This window comes from Mytilus galloprovincialis, chromosome 1 (assembly GCF_965363235.1).
Source record: "Mytilus galloprovincialis chromosome 1, xbMytGall1.hap1.1, whole genome shotgun sequence".
NCBI classification, from domain to species: Eukaryota; Metazoa; Mollusca; class Bivalvia; order Mytilida; family Mytilidae; genus Mytilus; species Mytilus galloprovincialis.
This window is the reverse complement of record NC_134838.1, coordinates 128,610,149-128,634,280: the sequence shown is the minus strand read 5'-3', so window position 1 is coordinate 128,634,280 and position 24,132 is coordinate 128,610,149. Positions and strand designations below refer to the sequence as shown.

At 32.0% G+C, this 24,132-nt stretch overlaps 1 protein-coding gene across 3 annotated transcripts in view; it reads right to left on the bottom strand.

Annotated features, from left to right (window-relative positions):
- Window positions 1–2,987: 2,987 nt before the first annotated feature.
- Window positions 2,988–24,132, bottom strand: part of LOC143058851 (orexin receptor type 2-like) — a 42,801-nt gene continuing 21,656 nt past the window's right edge. Inside the window, exons 4-8 of one of the 3 annotated variants that reach the window (XR_012973260.1) lie at window positions 14,596–14,714; window positions 13,442–13,522; window positions 8,784–8,858; window positions 6,382–6,452; window positions 2,988–3,196 (exon numbers count right to left, since the gene is read on the bottom strand). Coding sequence is in view for 2 of the 3 variants with exons in the window: in XM_076232329.1 (XP_076088444.1) it covers window positions 9,071–9,155; window positions 10,688–10,715; window positions 13,442–13,522; window positions 14,596–14,714 (313 nt within the window). In the remaining variant the exon portion in view is untranslated. Of the gene's footprint in view, window positions 3,197–6,381; window positions 6,453–8,783; window positions 8,859–8,912; window positions 9,156–10,687; window positions 10,716–13,441; window positions 13,523–14,595; window positions 14,715–24,132 lie in introns of those variants that run through there. The other 2 variants (XM_076232329.1, XM_076232337.1) reach the window with 2 other exon arrangements.

Here is a 24,132-nt window from a genome sequence, read left to right as displayed (position 1 = left end):
ACATAAAAAGCGCCTAATATTTGCAACTTCAACATCACCATTTAGAACTCTTGGTTAAATAACTTCCTTGTGAGCAGCAATCCTCTATCAATAAAATCATGGTAGGAAATATAAGCCCGGGAATATCGAATCAATTTGGAGATATATACTCCGTATGCAGACGCTGCTGGACTCACGTGAGAAGTGTAGCTAGCTATAAAAAAAAGGTTTTATCTGCCGTTTTCTACATAAGAAAATGTCCGTATCACGTCAGGAATATGACATTGTTCTCCATTCTTTTGATAATAAACTCCTCATAGCTACCAGGATTGAAATTTCGTATTTGCGCCAGACGCGCATTGCGTCTACAAAAGACTCATATTGACGCTCGAATGTGTTGAGCTTTTGATTTTGACCTAAGGTACTGACTGTCTGTTTTCAGTTGTATTTTTATTAATTTACTTTTGTTATGGACGTTTTTTCTGTAAGACTTCCCAATTAAACCCTTATCAAGACAATTTAACCACGTTCAACAACATCTGGTTCAGTTGCAGTTCACGTCTTTGTCACCTGCTGCAGATAAGTAATGAACCAAGGCATCACTTTGCTATAGACATTGTTGATACCATTAGATTTTTAATCAAAATAAAAATGAACAAGAATCTAAGGTTCCAACCCCCGAAAGTCAAATTTATGTAGACCTTACATGTTTTGTTTATCGTTTAGGTTTATCATTATAACTTCGTTTCTCAAGTATTCTGATTTTTTTTATTTAGATTTTTGGTTTTCGGCGTTCAAAATAGAAATTCGAGAAAAGCACTCTTAATCAATAGTATGAAAACAAACTCATCATAGATACCAGGACTAAATTTAGTATATACGCCAGACGCGCGTTTCGTCTACAAAAACTCATCAGTGACGCTCGAATCCAAAACAGTTAAGAAGGCCAAGTTAAGTACAAAGTTGAAAATGAGAAGATACGAAATGATTGCAAACAAGACAACTATCCACCACAAAAGTTCAAATAAAGGGAATGTAATCAATTATAAACAACAGTACAGTCTTTAACAATGAGAAGAACACATACCGTATTGTCAGCTAAACAAGGCCACGACATGGGACAAAGACGTAACGAGTATGGCAAAGTTAAACATGCTTGTAATCCTAGAACAACGTTTTAACAGCGCAACATAAGAACAAACTAAAAATCAGATGAAAAGGTTCGACGTAGCATGGTTTACAACCATCCCTAATTCCTAGCAAGAAATAAAGGCAACAGTAGTATACCGCTGTTCAAAACTCATAAATCCATGGACAAAAAACAAAATCGTGGTAACAAACTAAAACCGAGGGAAACGCATTAAATATAAGAGGAGAACAACGACACAACTCTAAAATGTAACACACACAGAAACGGACCAAGCATCAGACAAAATCCCACGAGAATAACAAATATAACATCAAAACCAAATACATGAATTTGGGAAAATAGACCCTACATACAGATTTGAGATTACTTGCAATATCTGGCAGCTAGTACTAAGCTAGCTCAAAGACAATGACAACTAATAAAAAATCATGTATCTAAGACTAAATCAACATCAGTGCAGATCCTCCAGATGGAGTTAAAGTAAATAAGTCATTAATAGTCAGAGAAAAACTAGGATGTCCTATTCCATTTGAAATAAGTTCTCTGCAGGTACAGTCAATGTAGTTTTTGTCTAGTACTGGGTAGATGCCACTCCCGGTGATCTGCAAGCTGCATTCCTTTACAGAAAGGTTTTATATCTTATAAGCACACTTTATAGAAAGATTTGAGATCTAACGAGCACATGTTTTGAGGCAAGAAGTACTTTCATGTATTCTGTATCCTTATATATAGTTATCAAAGGAACCAGGATAATAATTGAGTACGCCAGACGCGCGTTCGTCTACATAACACTCATCAGTGACGCTCAGATCAAAATAATTATAAAGCCAAACAAGTACAAAGTTGTAGAGCAATGAGGATCCAAAACTCCAAAAAGTTGTACCGAATACGGCTAAGGTAATCTATGCCTGGGATAGGAAAATCCTTAGTTTTTCGAAAAAGTTTTGTAAACAGGAAATTTATAAAAATGACCACATTATTGATATCACACCGAAATATTGACTACTGGGCTGGTGATACCCTCGGGGACGAAACGTCCACAAGCAGTGGCATCGACCCAGTGGTGTAGATAGTTGTCAAAGGTACCAGGATTATAATTTAGTACGCCAGACGCGCGTTTCGTCTACATAAGACTCATCAGTGACGCTTATATCAAAGAACCTACATTACATTCACGAACAACTAACTATCGCATGTCACTATAATATATATTATTTGCTGTAGGTAACTTTTTTTTATTTTTGTATGTCTCTCTTTCATTTTTGCTAATGTTCTTTGTCTATATGCCTTTTTATATTTCTTTGATACATATATGACGTGGCTCTGTACTTATACATCCCATCATTGTGATATTGTACTATTGCAAATTTGTGTCTTCTTGTCTTTAAATTTTGCTTATATGCTTGGTCTCTATGCTATTTTGTGCGTCTTTGTTACACATTTAATTGGTTTATATTGATTAAGCTTATAACACAACCTTGACTGCTGTACCCCTCTTTTTGATATTTGTATCTATTATGTCTGTTAGTTTTATTCACACATTGTGGTCAATATAATGGAATTTGATGCAAGTGAGAGTTTTAGCTAGCTTTAAAACTAGGTCTAATCTACCATTTTCTACATAAGAAAATGCCTGTACTAAGTCAGGAAAATGACAGTTGTTATACATTCGTATTATGTGTTTCAGCTTTTAATTTTGCCAATTGATTAGTGACTTTCCTTTTTGAATTTTCCTCGGAGTTCAGTATTTTTGTGAAATTATTTTTTAATTTTTTAATAATAAAACTATTACATTACATGCATTACACATACTGTATGCATTGCATGCGTGGACAAATATAGAAACATTTCAAACCAATAATAAAACAAATTTAATTCAATAATTAAAAGCTATAAAAACTATTCAACAAACAAAGAGGCAACCCGGCTTAAGCGTTCAATATAGACATATACTAATCGCTTGCCCAGTCCCTGTTTTTCATACTAGAACGTGTATTGTAAAATCTAGAAAATGCTTCTCTTAGTTTCTTTTTGGAGTCTTTATCTGGATTACCAGAGAGTCGTACTCTATAATGAAAAAAAAGAAAACAATGAATTATTCATGGTCAAATTTCAAGTATTTATATTTCAATCTGTTTGAATATGGCAATTTTTTTTATCAAATGCCTTTCTGAAGAAATAGGCCTTGTACCCCTGACGATGTATTACAGTCAGTCACGTCCGTTAGATCACATTATTTATCTTCATTTTACTCTATTGATAAGTAAAAAGAACCAGTATGTTACTGATTTCCATGCACATGTGTTTCAAGAATACACTTTACTAGTAACTAAAATTTTACATTAAAAAAAAATAATGAATGTTTCATTTCAATCATGCGAACAGCATTGCACATATTGGGTACAGCCCTTGGATGGTGTAAACTTCCCAAAACAACGTGTATGGTGTAATGGTGTATGGCATATGGTGCAATGGTGTAAGGTGTATGGTGCTATGGTGTATGGTGTAAGGGGAATGGTGTAATGGTGTATGAGGCATGGTGTGATTGTGTAACGTGCGATCGGGAATGGTGTGGATGGTAGTGTACGACCTTTCATTGGTTGCAAACGAAGTTTTTTTTATTTCATTTTTTTCGGATTGTTAGCATAAACATAAGAAAATTCTTAATATTTAAAATTTAATTGCATTATGGGTAATTTCGGATCGTGTAGATAGAATGGGGAATGGTGTATGGTGTAAGGTGTAAGGTGTATGGTGCAAAGGTGTAACGTGTATGGTGTAATGGTACAAGGTGTATGGTGTAATGGGGTATTGTGTATGGTGTAATGGTGTATGGTGCTAGTGGGAAGTTTACACCATCCAAGGACTGTACCATCAAGCATGTCAGTCCGTCAGAAGCAGTGTGAATTTAGTATGACGACGCGTAAATCGAAATTGAGATCATTCATATATATATTTTATCTAAGTTTAGAAATTTTTAGTTTCATGCAAGTCAAGTTCTTAGTACCGAGCTCGTGTTTTTACAGAATTCAAAGAAATACTAGTATAAAAACATCTTTTAAAAACGTATAATTAAACACAAGCCGTCATCCTAATGTCCTCCTATAAATGGTTGTTTGGAGTAAAATGGATGACTTGACGTTTTTATATTTTCATGACGAAAGTTGTCACTGAAACCTATTACAATGTGATATAAACAAATCACAATAATATAAAGACGACAACAATTAGATGCAGCAAAATCACATAACGATTACATGTACATCCCTTCACAGAAAACAACACGAGTTCATGCAGAATTAGACATGCATTAGGTTTTCATACTCAAACAATACATGACAGGTAGGAAGGAATTATTATAGTTAATAACACTACTTAATACAAGAGTCATTATTGATAACATAACGTAAAAGTCGGATGATATTGTTTAATTATTACATTAGATGTATGTTTCATTATAATACATGATTCTGATTGGCTGCTCTGCAATCTCGTGTTATTCCTGAAACAACTTCATTACACAATAGAATTTGTCATTCATGATGACACGAGGTCCCACAATAAAGTGCACAGGTAAATTAAACAAAAACATGAAACAAAATCATCATCCCAGCTAAAAAATGTAATTATAGGTATTGAATGCTTCTTTTTGTAACTTCATTTGGTTGCGCTAATTTTAAGAATGAAGCGCTTCCACGCCTCATACAAAATGTACTTCGGTCAACGCTTTTACACCCCAATGTACTTACAAAAAGAAGCATTCAATTCTTAAATAAATTAGAAGTGGACAATTATTATGTTTTATATCAGAATTGTCTCCCGTCCACCTGATAAAATTTTTAAAGTGTAAAAAAGGTTCAAATGTTTAATATTTTTTATCGCCAAATGAAAAAGTTTGATACGTAAGTAAAGTATAGATTATGTCGCTTTTTGAACGCAGAGACGGATTTAGGGGTAACAGGAGGTCTAAGTCACTTTTTTAGTGCCAACAATTTGGTATATTAAATAGGGAATCACTGAATTATGACTCGAGCGGAGTCCCTCTAAGGCCGTCAGTGGTTCCTCACTTATTAGCATTTATGGATCCGTCCCTGGGACACCCCAATAGAAATGTTCAATGGTATTCATAATGTAAGCCTCAATGTTAAGTACACATGTAAGTACAACAATAAAAAAATGTTTGAACCTGTCAGGAATCTGATGTACAGTAGTTGTCGTTTGTTTATGTAATTTATACGTGTTTCTCGTTTCTCGTTTTTTTTTATATAGATTAGACCGTTGGTTTCCTCGTTTGAATGGTTTTATACTAGTAATGTTGGGCCCTTTTTAGCTTGTTGTTCGGTGTGAGCCAAGGCTCCGTGTTGAAGGCCGTACATCGACCTATAATGGTTTACTTTTTTAAAATTGTTATTTGGTTGAAGAGTTGTCTCATTGGCACTCACACCACATCTTTCTATATCTATATACAACAATAAAAAATACACTTTATATTTATAAACATAAACGCATGCGTATTTAAAAAGCAAAAGCTAGTAAGCGTATCAAACCACATACTTCCCCAACGGTTTCTTCTTGTCAGATTCACGTTTTAGTTCAATATCAACACAAGACACAGACATTTCAAGAGAAGTCAGCCTGTCCAGTTCAACATCAACACCAAACACAGACATATCAAGAGAAGTTAGCCTGTCCAGTTCAACATCAACACCAGACACGGACATGTCAAGAGAAGTTAGCCTGTCCAGTTCAACATCAACACCAGACACAGACATTTCAAGAGAAGTTAGCCTGTACAGTTCAACTTCAAAAGCAGGCATAGACATTTCAAGAGAAGTTAGCCTGTCCACTGTGTTTAAGCGATTATTACGTCATTGATTCAATTAATATTGTAAGTTTAATAAACATTTCTGTAGCCAGCAAATGCAACACACAGGTTTTAATATAAAGTGATTCCTATCTCAATATACATTTTAAATGTTAAAAATATATCTTGTTTCAACATTCAAAATAAAGTAGTTAAGAAAAAATATAAATGCGATTTGTGTTAAAGCCAGATATGTGTATGTAAATGAACTCAATTAAAAACAATGAATGGCATAAGAGAAACCGAGCATCGACACATAGGGGTTGACCTAAAGCGGAAAAGCACAATGACATTTCCAAATTTGACGCTTACAAGTAGCTTTATATCGCTAACGTACTGCTTTTAGAATGCCACGGTTTGTGGGGAAATTGTTGTAGATAATACCTACTCAGAATTACTTCCCGCTGTAGCTTTAAGTGACTGATTACCTAACCACTGACCAGATCCCTGGTAATTCTCCTGTTGTAATTATAAAATAATGAAATAAAAACATTATCATTCAGTTGAAACAAACTTTTCATGTTTTTGTAACTGATTTGTATTGATATGTTACAATGATGATATAAGATTCCCAAAATCCTGCACTGATAATGTATATGAGTCTGTATGCGGATGAGATTATTTTCTAAACCAAAAAGAAAATCTAATATGAACTTTGTTGATATTTGAAATGCGCCCTTTTATGAGTATTTTTTTTTTTTTAATTCTTATACATCATCCTTTGATTTTATACATTCGGCTTTGAGGTTGTGAGTGCAAATCTAGAAAACGATTCAGACGCATGTTATTTATAGTTTTTATGTTCTGTCCTTGTTCTCCTCTTATACTGAATGCGTTTCCCTCAGTTTTGGTTTGTTAACCCGATTTATTTTTTTTGTCCATAGATTTACGAGTTGTGAACAGCAGTATACTACTGTTGCCTTTATTTAGTGTTGTTTTTAAGTTTTACAGCACATACTGTATACCGCTGATGTAGAACTATATGTCTCGGAACTATCGGCCTCTATCAACTTGGTATTTATTACCTTGCAACTGAAATGATTTATAACTAATTCTTTTGAAATATCAGCACTTCGTCTATATCGCTTCCGCGCTTATATAAAAGGTACTTCGGTCAAAGCTTTCACAATAATTTGATAAGACGAAGCGTTCAATTCTTAAATAAATTGCAACCAAACTATTGTTTGGCAGAGTTTGAATTATTCGGGCTTTGAGACATGTATTTTATTAAGTGTCGTCTCAATTTTACAAAAGCAGACGTGAATAGTTAAAAATAGCGATATGAACCAGTTGTCATTCCTTTTGATATAACATTTAAGAGAAAATAAAAAGAGAAAGATGCAATCAAACTTTCTAGGTATGTGACTGTTGTGACGTTTAAAGATAAAAAGGGGGAAAAGGGCTGACACGGACTTTTACCTTATATTTGCATTGTTTTTATTTTGGGTGTTAAATCAAAAGAAAGAAAATCACGAATCTGCTTAAATTTTGTCATATGACCATTATAAGCTATTAAGTCTTATGTCAAAAGGTAAATAGGTTCTATGGGGCAAAATATTTTACCTGGTATCGAATGGAAAAACATCAAGGATTCCGAACGTTTGACACTTATTCCAAAACCTCACCTAAGCACATCCTTAAACTAAAAGCTAGGTATCATAAATGTTTTTTTTTATTTTCAAAAGGTTTTGATCCGAGATTTTATTTGTAGGTTTACATGGAAATTCATGACATAGTAAGCAATACAACAGTTTGGCATTACTTTTAATAACACTTAGTATTCAAAATATCTACAAAATATACATGTATATGAAATAAAATAGGTTTCTTATTTTATATACTTTAGATTTAATTTAGTATCAGCATGTCAGCTCCTGCTGAAGTATTTTACATTTGCATAGTTACTTTATATATATATAAAAGCTATTTTAGATATACTTTTTCACTATTTTGGTCTTTTGGAAAATGTTGTTTGTGCTGCTATTAGACCCTTCTACAACGAAATTTGTTTTACATGCACACGTATAAAAATTGCGGTTTTTATCCAACGCAATCATAGTTTTGAACGTAGTTTTCAATTTAGACTCGTATATATATATATAACTCATCTAAACATAAACCCAACAATGTTAGATCTGTAAATTTGCTTTCGCAAATTCTTTGTTCTTCCCTCGCCGGGATTCGAACTCATGCTACTGAGATATCGTGACACCACATCGCCTGCACTGTAGCCGTCCCGCTAGACCACACGACCACCTGGGCTTCACAAAAATAAAGCTTTCGGTGGCCGTGTGTTATCTTTCCTTGTCAGTTTTAATCTAGCGTCGTACTACAGTACATGATATATAAGGCATGGAGATGTTATTGTTACAGATCAGCTCAATTATCTATAGTAAAGGATCCTAAAAATTAATGCAAGATACAGTCACAGAAAATATTATATTTATAAGTACGTCGGAGTCAGTGACTACTCTACAACAGATTTTTCCATCGGATCACCAGCAATGATGGTGATACATGGCTGTGTACATTATGTGTATACAACTCGTCTAAACATCAACCCAACAATGTTAGATCTGTAAATTTGCTTTCGCAAATTTTTTGTTCTTTCCTCGCCGGGATTCGAACCCATGCTACTGAGATATCGTGACACCAAATCGCCTGCACTGTAGCCGTCCCGCTATACACATATATATATATGTATAGGTTATATTCATCTTATTGTGTATCTGTATCTTAATTCTACTCAATACAACTTTGAACATATGAATAAAATATTTTGGTACTCACCAACATGTAAGATGGTAGCCCTTTTAATGCTTCAGGTGTTTTGATTTGTTCTTTAAATGGTGGTCCTCATAATGTCTTCAAATATAAAAATTGTCTAAAAATTTGGAAAAAAAAAAAAAAAAAAAGATCTGAAGTTTCACAATTTATTTAACAGTCATAATGATATTAAACATCACAAACATAAATAGATAAATTAAATGTGATATTTTCAGAAAGCATTTTTATTATAAAGTTACATGTTTATGAAGCTGGGATAGATGACAAGTTATTTCAATTGATCCTTTCATTTAACGGAGAAACCGTGAGTCTTCTGATGCTTCATTTGAATTCTGATAAGGGCATCTCTTTATAGAACGATCACTGCACAGTTTCCTGAAATGTAACAACAAAATCTTCAGTGAATTGCAAGAAAACATAGATAGACCGGAATATAGTTGAACGACCTTTTTTCATAAAAGTAAATCAAAACGCCAAAGTTAATGATGGTATGGAATAGAAAGGACATAATTTAACATAAACACAGACACACGAACATCAAAACAACAGAAAATTGATCAAACAAGGAATAAACTCAATTATCCCGGAAGGGTAAACCCATCCGGTCATACCCTTTATATTGTTATGAAGTCAAAGCCATTAACTTTGTGTAATGCTCAATATGTTAATATGTAAACCGTTTCTACCTACAATTATGTTCTTTTTATCAGACCTTATCTATAAAATATTTCACCAAATTTATGTATTTATACATAAACTTTTGAAATACTTCCTCTTGTAGATGAATCAAAGTTTTAAAACACATGGTTTAGATACGTAATTAAAAGGAGAGCACGTTTAAACTGATTTGATCACACAGTAGTTTGTGTTAAAGCCACAATAAAGCTTAATGGGCCACATGTTCATTGTTATTAATCTTTGTTTGTACGTATTACTTCTCTGCGGAGTACGATGTTGGTGGTTTCTGTGGCTTGTTGAACGGTCTAAAATTTTGGAAATTTCTATTTACCGTTTTATGCATTCATACTTCATTTAAGCCACATAATTATAAAATATCATTATTAACCAAAATAAACGCATTCACATATCAAAATTAACAAAACTATTCAGAAACTTCTCTAATGTAATTACAAGAACTTTTCTAACTGTGTTAACAATTTACAGTATTTCATTTTTTAAAGCAAATCGTTCCAAGTTCGTGCATCGGAATACATTATTATCTTTTTTTTTCTTTCTAAAAATATGACTTTGGCTCTGACAGGCGTAAACGTTTTGTTAATTGCACATAACTGATAATTTGGAACATTTACAATTATCTCTCAATAATGAGCAGTCAATTCGTTTCAAGATTTCAATTACAGAAAAAATATTTTTTGTTTAACATTCCTCTTGACATTAATCTTTTGTAAACTATTAATAGTTAAGATGAGTCATTAATGAGTCTTTTGTAGACGAAACGCACATCTTGCTCAAATCAAAAATTTCAATCCTGGTATCTATGATGAGTTTATTTATGATATGTTGGATTCATTATTATTCGATATCAAGTTTAGTGAGTACACGTGAACCACGAATTCAAATATCCAGCGAATAACATATTTTCAATAGGCTTTGTATGCAAAATCTCAAAGATTCAAGTTCTCATCAATCCACGAAAATTGATACCGACGACAATAAATAAATCCACAGTAGTGTATTGATAAAATAGCCCTCGTTATCCCTGCAAGCCTTGTAAAATAGCCCTCGTTATCCCTGTAAACCTTGTAAAATAGCCCTTGTTATCCCTGTAAACCTTGTAAAATAGCCCTCGTTATCCCTGTAAACCTTGTAAAATAGCCCTCGTTATCCCTGTAAACCTTGTAAAATATCCCTCGTTATCCCTGTAAACCTTATTATTTAATACTTACTCTGTTACAGTGTCCATTTTGACATTAGCTGCATGGAAGATAAAACAGATTACATTATGTATCGAATAAACGAAATGCAAAGGGAATTTTCATACTCATACATCAAAAAATGTTGGAGGAAATACAAGTAAATTAAGTTTACACACATTTAAAAGATTGTTATATTACACTAAGCACCTGTTTTATTTTTTACTAAATTCTTGGAACAAGTCCAATAACATTTTGAACTAATCAATTCAAAAACACATTTGTCAAAACTCAGAACAGATAAATGACAGGAATATAATTGAAAAAATAAATGACAAAGTAATGCCGCAATTAGAATTAAAAATTCGTAAAATGCAAGGCACTTTGTCTATGGATTTTACACTATACCAATGATGTCTTTGATGCAATAATTAAAGCTTAGTTAAAATGATTATAGCATCTATTTTCCCTTAAAATATGCAGTTAGGGATACCACCGTCACATTTAGATTTGCTTCATATCTTGATTTACTTAGACAATTTGACGGTTTATTTAAGGTTATTTCGTAATTGTTATATTTTGTTTACGTATACCTTTTATCATCATACTACCATGTTTGTGTTTATTTCATTATACCAAGAAATGTAGATTGTCTAAAATTACTTACACGAGAAGAATCAAGCACATTGATACATTCATTAAGAACAAAGATTGGGGGGGGGGGGGGGGGGGCAACCTTTTGAATGATTAATACAAGCTATATGTATTTATTATCTGTATTCATCAAGGATTTCATGATAAATCATGTAACAGATAAAAAAAGGTTAAGGTAAAATACAGAGAATGCTCACATTGTAAATCCTCAATGTATTCATTTATATTTTATTTTGTGAACCTTTTCCAATTTGCATTTATTTCTACATATATGAAAACGATTAGTAAGGCATCAAATATGATCAAAATGAAGAAAAAAAACACCGATATAAATTAAAAGGAAAATGTATAATATCTTATAAGAACAACCGACAAAAGAAATTACCATGGAAAATAAGCTATTATGGATTTCCTTTTCAATTTTTTTTTTTTTATTAAAATTACCCAAAAAATATTTATTTCATATCATACACTTTTTAGATCTGTTGTACATCTGTTGTTTATGCAAATTAAAACGCAAGCTCCACCTGATCAGTCGAGAAAAAAAACAACACATTGGCAACACTAATTGCAAACTTTCACATGTGGCAACTGTTAATCAACTTAACTACTCCGGTAAGTAGTCTCTCGAAAATGTTACTTTATATCAGTCGAGTAAACTCCCGCGTTTCTTAGATAACACTTTTAAAATGCATTGAAAGTCCTATGATTAGACACCTAAAATTCCATGAAGATTAAAATAATTCAACCCTTTATATTCAACTATGTTAAATCATTCTGAATTGATTGAATAGTTTATGCCGTGTATTTATTTCAACAAATACAGAAAAGTAATTTGTGATGTCATTTGAGCGTCATAAAGATGTAATTATTAGAAAAGGACTAACGTGTTGTTTTATATTATTGGAAATTGCCATTTGTAAATGACTTGTATTTCTTTGTCTTGAACTGAACAATATAACCTTATTCGTAATTATGATTGTACAGAAGTAAACAATGAAGATATCAATCACGTGTCGAACAATTACTGTTTTCAAGAGAGAACCTATTTTTATTAACTGGATGACTGTTTGGAACAAACAAGGAAACACAAGTTGAGCTGGCACAACTTATTTATTTAAACTGAAGCAATCTTTAAGTATTCCCGTTACTCACATCAACTATCATTAAAGCACCTAATTGGAACAAGACTTCTTCTTTTATAAGTGTCAGCTAAAGATTGAATGGTAATATTAGCCAACTAAAGTTTTCTGGAATTTCATTAAATAAATGAGTTGATCAATCATCAATCATCAATAATATAACGATTTCTAAAGTGTCGTGTATTAAAGTGGTCTCGAATAGAAGGGATTACCTAACATAGCACTACTTATTTTACATTATTTTAAAGTCTTTGGTTGAATTCAAGACAGACACAAACGCTGTTAATTTCTGATGACTATTTGTTACTAAGACGAACTTTGATATTTGCAATATTTTGTGCAAAATGATTAAAACATTTCCTATTCCAAAATATCATACACAAATTCAAACGACGATTTTTTTCAGCATCAGCTGTTATTTTTAACATTCGGTTTTATTTTCGTCTGCAAATATTTTTTCTATCATAGAATGTTGTTTAAATCTATTCAACTACGTTAAATCAACCATTACCTTAAAACATTAACATAGAATGAAGTTCTATTTTTGTTTTGCTGCAGTTACGATAAAAACATGATTTACACCTGTTTTGTACAAAATTTCGAATGTGACAACTTACCACTAGATCACGGAGGACAAGTTTGTAAACAACAATATAGTGTTTAAGAATGAGTAAAACACATTCCGTATAGTAATGAATGGCCAACATGACAAAATGATGATTATTGAATTTTTACGAGTATTTGAGAGTTGGAGAAGAAAACAATATTGAAGAGAGACAAAACCTGCATTATATTTCGACCGCTCATTATTTTATCTTGTTATTGTCTCGATGAATTGGTCATGACGGTAAAAATATCTAAAAGAAAAAATGAGAACGATGCCATGTATCTGTTATCAACAATGGGTCGATGATAAAATAATGCAAACAATTCAATACATACGTCAAACAATATCTTCAGTATATGGAGTCGATTTAACACTTAAATCTACCTGTTAATGTTCCGTGTCTTCCATGTGTTGGTGCTAAGCCACAAAATTTACAAGCCACACGAAATTCTTTTTTGAACTTTTCTGAAAAACAATATTCGACTGTCATAATACTAGTATGTCATGATTTTCTAATTTCTAATTGTCTGTATTTTATCTCAAATCATAAGACTGATTATACATTCCAGACTTGTTGATTATTTGTTTAGCATCAGCATGTGGTACATTTGATCCCAGTTCTTAAATAGTCGACAGTTAAAACTTCAATCAAATAGTTAAATGCGTGGCAGGCCTTGTGAATTTGAAAATTGAGTTGTCAGAAGTGAAGTAGTATTGTATCACAATCGACGCAGTAGCAGACTATTTCTATAATCAAGGGTCGTGTGTGTACGGAGGGTGTTTTCCAGTTTGTATGGGTTTTAACACCAAAGACGTCGAACTTTTCTAAGTACAACTGGTATTTGAAAATTGAGTTGTCAGAAGTGAAGTAGTTTCGTATCACAATCGACGCAGTAGTAGACTATCTCTATGATCAAGGGTTGTGAGTGTTTTCTAGTTTGTACGGGGTTTTACACCAAAGACGTCTTACTTTTCGAAGTACAACTGGTCATTTTAATTTGCATTTGCATTTGTTTTTGTTAGTGGGAGTATACATATTTATCAGTCGAGATATATTACTACAGAGGACTTTCCCATACATTTACCAGATTTCCATCTTAATAATTTTAGTTTCAATATCTGATATTTGAAATTAAATGGTTAATCATAAAATGATAGAACTATAACAAGAAAAGCTAGCAATTTTTTTGAAAACTGGTGTTATTCGGACTAATAACTTGATAAACATTAGACTTTCATACCGACAAAGTTACCGTAACGATAAAGTACTATAATATTTCAATATCAATATAACAAAAACATTGTCATGACATTTGGCACCAAATACGAAAAAAATAGATATTGATGCGACTATAACCGATAAAACAAAGAATATTACTCTACAGGTTAAAATATCAAACTAGCAAATCTCTATTTATACATTCCGACTTTCACTGACAAATCTGCCTTACTTATACAAATCCGTATAACATTATGCAAAAGTGCATCTTTCTCACCAGTTTATATATATTAATTTCTAATGTTACAGAAGAACTTACCACTCATAAAATTATAAATAACAGGATTGATGGCACTATTGAAATAGCAAAGGAGATGAGAAGTTAAAGTTGTTAAAGCAAGGACATCTTGATTAGTTGTGTTTGTCAAACCTGCATATCTGTAATAAAACATAATATGGTACGTTATAGTTACTGCAGTGACATCTTGATTAGGTGTATTTGTCAAACCAGCAAATTTTCGGTAGGAAATAAAATATTACAATTGAGGATGGAATGTTATTGTCGCTACGAGTATATTTAAATATGTTATTGCATATCTTTAATACAAAACAAAACAATTAAGATGAAAAAAGGTGATCTTCTTTTTCTGTTCTTTATAAGAGTTAAATAGTATACGACTGGGTAATTGTAAGGACAAAGACAATTTACAATGTAGCGTTCGTTAAACCAATAAAAATACAGTGAAGAAAACGAGACGCTGTGTATTGCATGAAACTCATTATATCGCATCCTTTCCACTCAAATCTAAACTATAGGTTTATATTTTTAGTGTTTGTTATAAACGTTACAGAGAGACAGACGTACGTATTAAAGACATGTATGTTGTTTAGTAAGATAAAAAGATATTGTCAAACACTTCACATAATAGTATTAACGAGTCTCATTCTGTTTAAAAAGTAATGTAACAAAAATACTGACCTCCGAGAAGAATTCAAAACGGAAAGTCCCTAATCAAAAGCCAAAATAAAAAACTTAAACTCATCATACGAATGGATAACAACTGATGTTCTTGACTTGGTAAGATATTTTCTTATATAGACAATGGTGGATTGAACCTTGTTGTATAGATAGCTTAACCTCATGACAGTAGCATATGTACTGACAACGATGTACAAACAAAACTAACAGATATAATGTGAAAATAAGGGGTACACACCATACTACATTAAAAAGTATATACATATCTAATCCATAACATGACCAAAGGAAATTATTCATGTTGCACTCTTTTTCAGAATATATAGCCCTATAATTTTAGCATATTTTATTTCATACCTGATACACTATAGTTCTTATATTGTTCTATGTATAAATTGTTTGATTTATTGAAGGAAATATGATTATATCAAAAGTGTATATATTGTAAGCCATTAAGATGATTTTAAATACCTATCTATCTAACATTAGGGTGTCTTTAATTTTCAAATGGTAAATTTAGATGACGGTGGTTGTATAAAAAAATTAAGAACATCTTTTCTATCAAAACAAATCAAGGAATGTTTGTGTACCTTCAACCTATTGCATAAACATCCTCGACCTTAACTTTTATTAATGTCGAGACCAAGTGCGTGTTATATTTAATAGGGAAGTAAAGAAAGTCTGTGCTTATATTGCCATGTTAATAAAATTAAGAATGAAGTGGGGAATGTGCCAAAGAGACAACAACCCGACCATAGAGCAGACAACAACAGAAGGTCTCCAACAGGTCTTCAATACAACGAGAAATTCCCGCACCCGGGGGCGTCTTTCAGCTGGCCCCTAAAAAATGTTCGGTGTGAGCCAATGCTCTGTGTTGAAGGCCGTACATTATCCTATAATGGTTTACTTTTTTTAAATTGTTATTTGGATGGAGAGTTGTCTCATTGGCACTATATCTATATACTAGTTGAGTGATAATGAACGCAATACTAAACTCCAAATTGTACACAAGAAACTAAAAGTTGAAATAATACAAGACTAACAAAGGCCAGAGGCTCCTGACTTGGGACAGTCGCAAAAATGCGGCGGGGTTAAATATGTTTGGGAGATCTCAACCTCCCTCTATACATCTAGCCAATGCAGAAAAGTAAACGCATACCAATACGCACATTAAAATTCAGTTCAAGAGAAGTCTGAGTCTGATGTCAGAAGATGTAACTAAAGAAAATAAACAAAATGACAATAATACATAAATAACACCAGACTACTAGCAGTTAACTGACATGCCAGCTCCAGACTTCAATTAAACTGGTTGAAAAATATGTCTTCATCATATGAATATCAGGCACAAACTTCCCCGTGAGGGGTTTAGTATCATACCATCATAACATATATTAGAAGAACATAAGCTTTATACATAGAAAATAACAGTATTGACACTTTTTAGTGTAATATTGTATATGATAAGTACCATTCAATTAAGACCAATAATTGAATTAGGCTAGAACTTCGTGCGATGTACTCATATGCAAAAGTTAGAAACAATTAATCTTTGTTGGTAATGTCTGCAACGACAGAATAATTACTGGTCTTTTCAGAATTTGCATGATCAGTAACAAACGTCACGTTAACTAATCGAGACTTCATAGTAAATGCATTTGCAGCAATATCTTATGAATATAGCAATTATAATCCCGATAAATATGTATCCGAAACACTGATCATTGAGTTGATACTTTCAAGGACTTTAAGTTCACCAACAGAAATATCCACCCAGTTCTATGTAATAACACTTTATACAATGTATGCTGTTGAAGTACTTTTATGGATTAACCCTTGTTAGAATCGCTCAAAACCAAACAAAACAAGCCAAATAATCATCATCACAGTAACACATGAAGAGCTGTATTACCAAAAGGGATATACAATAATACATCTAAGGTACACGTGATAAGAACCCTACTATATATTTTTATACCTGGAAATATGAAACTGGTATTTGACATCTGTGTACTGTTGTAAGAGATAATAACAATCAAAACAAAAGAGTAAACAAAGACTCACAAAACTAAAGGACATGTACATCAACAGTTATAAATAAGAATTAAGAAACAACACGAACTCCACTAAAAACCGGGAGTGAAATCAGGTACTCCGGAAGGGTAAGCATTTCCTGTACCGTATACGGCACCCGTCGTGTTATTTCTTTGTTCATTTATGTAATGATGGAAGGTTACTATGACTGATGAAGAATATCAGATATGATTTCTGACACACTTCAGTAAAAATGATCAATAAGTTCATGATGGTGACCGTAAAATTTCTTGAGTGATGACCTTAATTTGATTGATTCATAGCCCAGTCTTCGAAACTTTTGAGAAAGCAGTATTCCTTGTTCAACAAAATCAACATATTTTGAGCTAGCTCTAGAGTAACGTATCAATTGAGACACATATACTCCATATACTGGTGCCGCTGGGATGTTGCTACACAGAAAAGGAAAGTTGACCATAGGTAAATTGAAATCATCGCGTTTGTCATAAATTTTGGTATTCAACCTACCATCAGTAGTCATTTCGAGAAAAAGGTCTTAATATGAAGCAGATTTATCTGTGTCGGTAGTAACTTTAATTTCAAGTTCACTTGGATATATTAAATGTAAGTAATATATAAAATTAAACGTTATCGGGACTATTATGGTTAGAGGTTGAGTCTATGTAAACAATGTCATGAACACCATAGTTTTTCTAAGGCGTGGAGAAACCATAGTGTAATAACATTTCCCGATTTATTTGCTCTTTTTAAAAATAATTTTTTATATAAAAAAAAGTAGATAAGACTTGAAAAAAATGCGTATGAGATGCTTGGAGGTAATAACAACAAAGAACACCCTTTATCCAGAGTTATGTAACATTTACCCAATTAAACTTAACCCTTTGACAGAAATAATTTGTGTTAGGTATATAACGACATCAAGGCTTAAAAGATAACTTTTTCAATAGCATTATCAAGCATAAAAAGATCTTTAGTTACCAAGAATCTAATACGCATTTAAAAAAGTATTTTTTAAAAAGAGCAAATAAGTTTATTATATAAAATTATTCTGCGCAGCATATCAGTCAATTACAAAGTTAGTCTCATGTTTATCTAAACACTGTATCAATTATTTGCGACTGATGTACTTTTCCAGATTAACCTTAACCTTGAAGACTCAAGCATCCTTCGAAAGCCAACTTTTTGTTAGGGGGTTGAAACCCTAGCTTTTCGGAAATGATTTTAATATATAAACAGATAACTTGGCACTCGACGTTAAAAAAACATACCAACATCATCAAAATCTCAAACACAATAAATGAATTTGTAACACCTGTTAAGTGCCTGATGTGTTCAGGCATTTCCTGATGATGAAAATAAGAGATTGATGTTTTTATAGCTAGCTTAACCTTCTATAGTATGACAGTATCATACAATTTCATTATATTGACAACCATTTGTTAACAAATTGAACAGGTCAAATTGTTACAAAATACAAAATACGGGTTCAGCCACCAATATTGTGTTATATTTCTAATCTATACAATACTAAACAAATATGTCAACAAAGAAAAACAAAATGGCATATAGACATAGTAAATGATCAACAATGCAGACAAAATACAAAATTTTACAATAGGACAATGAATATAACCAAAATTGAATTCCGAATGGTACTTTTACACTTATAAAACTAAATATGTTGTTTTAGCAAAATCTCATGAAAGTTAAAAGCATATTTTGATACGCCCAACGAACATACGAATCATCAGAGGAACTCGAATCGAAACACTTGTAAAAACAAAACAAATAGGAAAATGAGGTGCATTCAAAAGTAGAGATTTGAACAGATGTATCAAATAAGTTTAAGGTAATGTGTACTTCTCGGAAAAAAAACGTATTATCTGGAAATAATCAAGATTGAATAAATTAGCAATGATAGCAATCTAGTTCGGTAAAAAATTAAAAAAAAAATAGTTATTTCAAATATTCGAAACGTTTTTCTGGATTTATCTTTATTTGAAGGGCACAACAGTTTCTATTGTCGTTGTTTACTTTCATATCTGTTTATCTTCTATAGTCTATACATGAAAGGTTGCAACCATCCGGAAGTCATTTGCAGAATTTCCTATATACGATATAAGCTTAAAAGAAAACCATTTTGTGGCGCATTAACAGTTAATTAAATAAAATAACTGCCATTGAAAACTTTCAGCGTTATTTCAATTAATAAAAATCTAATCATATCAATAGTCACCTAACGAAGTAAACCAATAGTAACGAAGTAAACCAATGGTAGGCTACTTTTACATACTGATGGTATGTTAATCTTGTTCAAGTGTACATGTAATTTAAAACCAAAGCAAATACAAAAGCCAAGTTAGGAATTGACAGTTATTTTTCATTCTTCTTACGTTTCCTTTTCATGTTTTCTGGACTTCAGCTTTTTCGAATTTAACTTTAACGGTACTGATTTTCTGCATCAAAACAGCATTTCGACAAATAATGTCTCTGCAATGATGCCTGACGCCAATTTTCGAAATCCCAAACACAAAACAACGAATAACTTTGAACCTTAGCGTTCAGATTCATTGTCATATTCTACATTTCAATATTTACTAATGTTTAGATTATAGGTTATGCAAATTATTCTTATCATACTTTTAATGTTCTCGGTCATATTATTTTGTGTTTTTACCTGTAGACACTTACATCGGTATATACAATTATATGCGTTTTTCGGAAAATCAAATGACTGTTGAAACCTAAGATCGCTTTATTAAAAGATTTGTGTTAGCACGACCTGCCAGAACTGTAAGTAAAATATGCAAACAAAACAAAGTTCAGTATATAAACCTGACAGCAAAAAGAAAGATATAAAAAAAAAACAAAAACCTGCTTACTTCTCGTGGTAGGTAAGATTACAGTTAAGTCGACACCAAAAACATTCGAGACGTCGATCGCAGTAATAATGAAATAACAATGATTGACAAATTGTTCTAAAAATAAATGTTAATCTTCTAAAGGAAATAGATATTCGTAAATCAGTGCAATCATTCTAAAATAGTTGGTGTTTGGTTGAGATTCATACAGAGAAACAGGAACAATATATCAAGGTTTATGAATTACAATGGACGATGCCCTTAGAAAAGGAAGATTTCTACAGCATCTTAATAATTTGTCCAAATGGCATTATTTGTGTACATTTATACACAAATAAAACTCTGGTAACCAGAACTATTTTCTGTTTAAGGTAATTTTTAATGTCGGGCTTTATCTAATTTACATTTGTACCAAAAAAGGCCAGATAATCATTCAGCATTGATTTCTGAGTGGCCTACGTTTTCTCGATCAATCTCAAAGTTGGTCCCCTTCCCTTTCATGAATGTGACCTACCGAGTTAGACTATTTACCAGATTTGTTATCACATAAGCAACACGACGGGTGCCACATGTGGAGCAGGATCTGCTTACCCTTCCGGAGCACCTGAGATCACCCCTAGTTTTTTGGTGGGGTTCGTGTTGTTTATTCTTTAGTCTTCTATGTTGTGTCGTGTGTGCTGTTGTTTGTTTGTCTTTTTCCTTTTGGAAAAGCCATGGCGTTGTCAGTTTGTTTTGGATTTATGAGTCTGACTGTACTTTTGGTATCTTTCGTCCCTCTTTTTTTAGCCATTTTCTCCTGTTAGTTATAGGCCGATATTACATGTCCAATAAGATTATTGCATAACATATGTGTTATTGGTGTATCTGTGTAATATTCATTCTTTTTTTTTCTTAGAATTTGTTTTGTATGCGAGACGATCAATCTTATCTTACTACAATATGTTACTTCATATCTTATTTAATAAAATTATCAAATCGTTTTATTTATAAATTCGATCAATTTGTACCTTGACCAAATTGAAAATATAATTAAATTGTAAGCATACGAGAAATAAAATAAAGGACTTCAATACACATAGTTATTCTCTATAGAGCAAAAACGGCGACTAAAAGCTATAATATTTATTGCAATGAAATTATTTGTGTTTTTTATTAAATTTATTAAAATATTCTTTTGTTTCTTTGAAGTTTGTTTTTCATGCGATATTATCAATGTTATATAACCACTATAATTTTATGTTGCTTTAATTGATATATATATATAACAAACAAACTCATTAACAAAATAAAAAAACGGTTTAAAATTAGCCTGAACATGATTAGCAATTATACCAAAGTCAATCTATATCCTATTATTGTTTTTTGTGAAGATGCCTAATTAAAATTATAATAACTTCATCAACTTAAATTGTTATCTTCTTTTTATGCATATCTAATCATTATTGCAGAAAACGAAATACACTTGAAATTAACAAAAACGCATTAGAATTACATATTTGTCATCTTAATAGTTCCCATTTATAATAATGTTTGTTCTGAATTGGAGTGGAAATATTTGGATACTTCATGACTGTAAAGCTTAACGGAAGGTATTTAAACTAGAATAAATTTGTTTTCGTCGAATATTGCGTGTTTGAGCTTGTTTATTCTGCTTTAAGAAGTTTTCATTAAAAACCAAAGACAGTTAAATATATGCCATAAAGCAAAGAAGAAAATAGAAGTGACCGATGTAAATAATATAAATACGTATTTACATATTGTTAAGTTCTTGTTCTTGAATCAACTTTTTTTTAATTTATGATTGACTGCAGTATACAAACATGGTCATCCATTGATCTTTTTTGCGATCGGCATTTAAATACTTGTAAAAGTGGTGCGTCTGCTGTGTTGTGAGAAATGTTTAGATACGTCGCCTTTTCCTGTCAGAATGAGAACAGCGATATATATACGATGCTCTATGTTCGTTAACAATCCATGAAATTTTGTGAAGGGTTTGTAGATTTACTTTCATGATCCAGTTGCAGTCTCAATTTCTCACCTATAAATATGGTCAACTACTTAGTGCAGCCTCTGCATACTGTACTTGTTCTCGTCATGACCATGCATCGAATAAAGACAACAGTAATAAACTGTTGTTAAATAGTAATAAATTGATTAAGCGACCACAAATCCGGAATAAATTATTTGCCCACGTGGTAAATCAATTTATTGCTTATAGCTGTTATATCGAAGGAAACTTTTTTTTATTCACACGCACTTTTATCATATATATGTTAACACAAATTGCTAAGTAATGTTTGTCGACAAATGTTAAAACAAAGTACTTAGTACTATGTGTCGACAACTTCCTTTCTCGTGATCAATAACGTATATTTACTATATCTATTCTTTTGATTATTCATTAAAGAGAACTTGAATGAGCTATCATTTCTATTTGCTATCTGACTATAATGATAATGATGGCTTTGTCAACTGTTTATAACAAGCAGACCTGTTATCAACACGGACATGATGTCAACTGTTATCAACACGGACATGATGTCATAATTGATGGATTGACTGTGGAAAAATTTTCCTTCAATACCACTTCAAACGAATTTGTAAAATAACAATATACAAATACCCCATTGAAGCTATCAAAATCGTTGGACAAAACAAAAGACAAAATAAATAACACATTACAATAATACTATATGCATGTTTATATTATTACCCATAACTTTTTTTTCAGTAGAATTTGAATTGTTCGTATATAATCACAGAACCACGAATGAAACAAAAATCAGTGGTGATCATATCAGTTAGGAACAAATTACTTCAAAATTGATAATAAAGCCATAATGCATGAATATATTAAATATTTATGTTCCAAAATCTCGTTCAATTCTTTAATCAAATATATAAAAATTCTTAACAGTTTTTCGTTCTATTCGAAAAAGCACATATAAGTTTTATATCTACTGTTGCCTTTAACATGAGTATTACCTTTCCGCTCTTGAGGAACGACCATAGTCCGTCGGAAAGGGACAATACATAGCTGAACCGTGTGAAGAAAGAGTCATATCTCTTGCACATACAATACGCCCTTGTAGATTTCGAAAAAGACCAGGCTAATGCCGCTACACGGCAGCACTGGCCCCCGCAAAGTGGAAAGGGATTAAGACAAGTTGCCATAACTTGTTTCCCTATCCACTGTAAATAAATATGTTTGAACTAAACTTTTTCGATTTACTTAATAAATTACATACAAGTGAGAGGTTAAGCTAGCTATAACACCAGGCTTAATCCACCATCATTTGCTACGTAACAAAATGTCAGTAGAAAGACAGAAATATGAAAGTTATTATACGTTCGTTTGATGTGTTGTGAGTTTTTGATTTTGCCATTTGATTAGGGACTTTCCGGTGTGAAGTTTTCTTGAATTCAGTATTTTTGACAATTTTCAATATTACAAAATACAACGCTTCTTTTTATTGGATGTTATTTGTTTTATTTTAACAAAATAACAAAAGAAAGATTCAGAAATGTGAGATGATTACTGATACTTTCAGTTTAAAATCCTGACAGCGAAGAATTTGAGAAAAGTATGTTATAAATCATGTCAGTAACAAAGCACTATTTAAACGAATGATTTAAAAACGGAAGACCTTAGCGTCTGTTCGATTTAGATTTTGATAAGGCAGACATTGATTGCAACATGAATTCATTTGAAACGGAAATTCCGAAAAATGCGCAAAATATGTAAGCATTTTTTTAACTTATTTATAACTCTACTTCAAATCAAGTCGGACCATGGTTTTATTTTTTACTTCCATATTTATTAAAGCTTATGCACATGCAATACAATTTAAAGTGAGGTTCAAAACTCAGACAAACTAATGAGATAAAGGTCTTTAATATCTTAAACACAACCCTCATGATAAATCTCTTCTTTTTTTCATTTTTGTTTTGAATCTAGTGG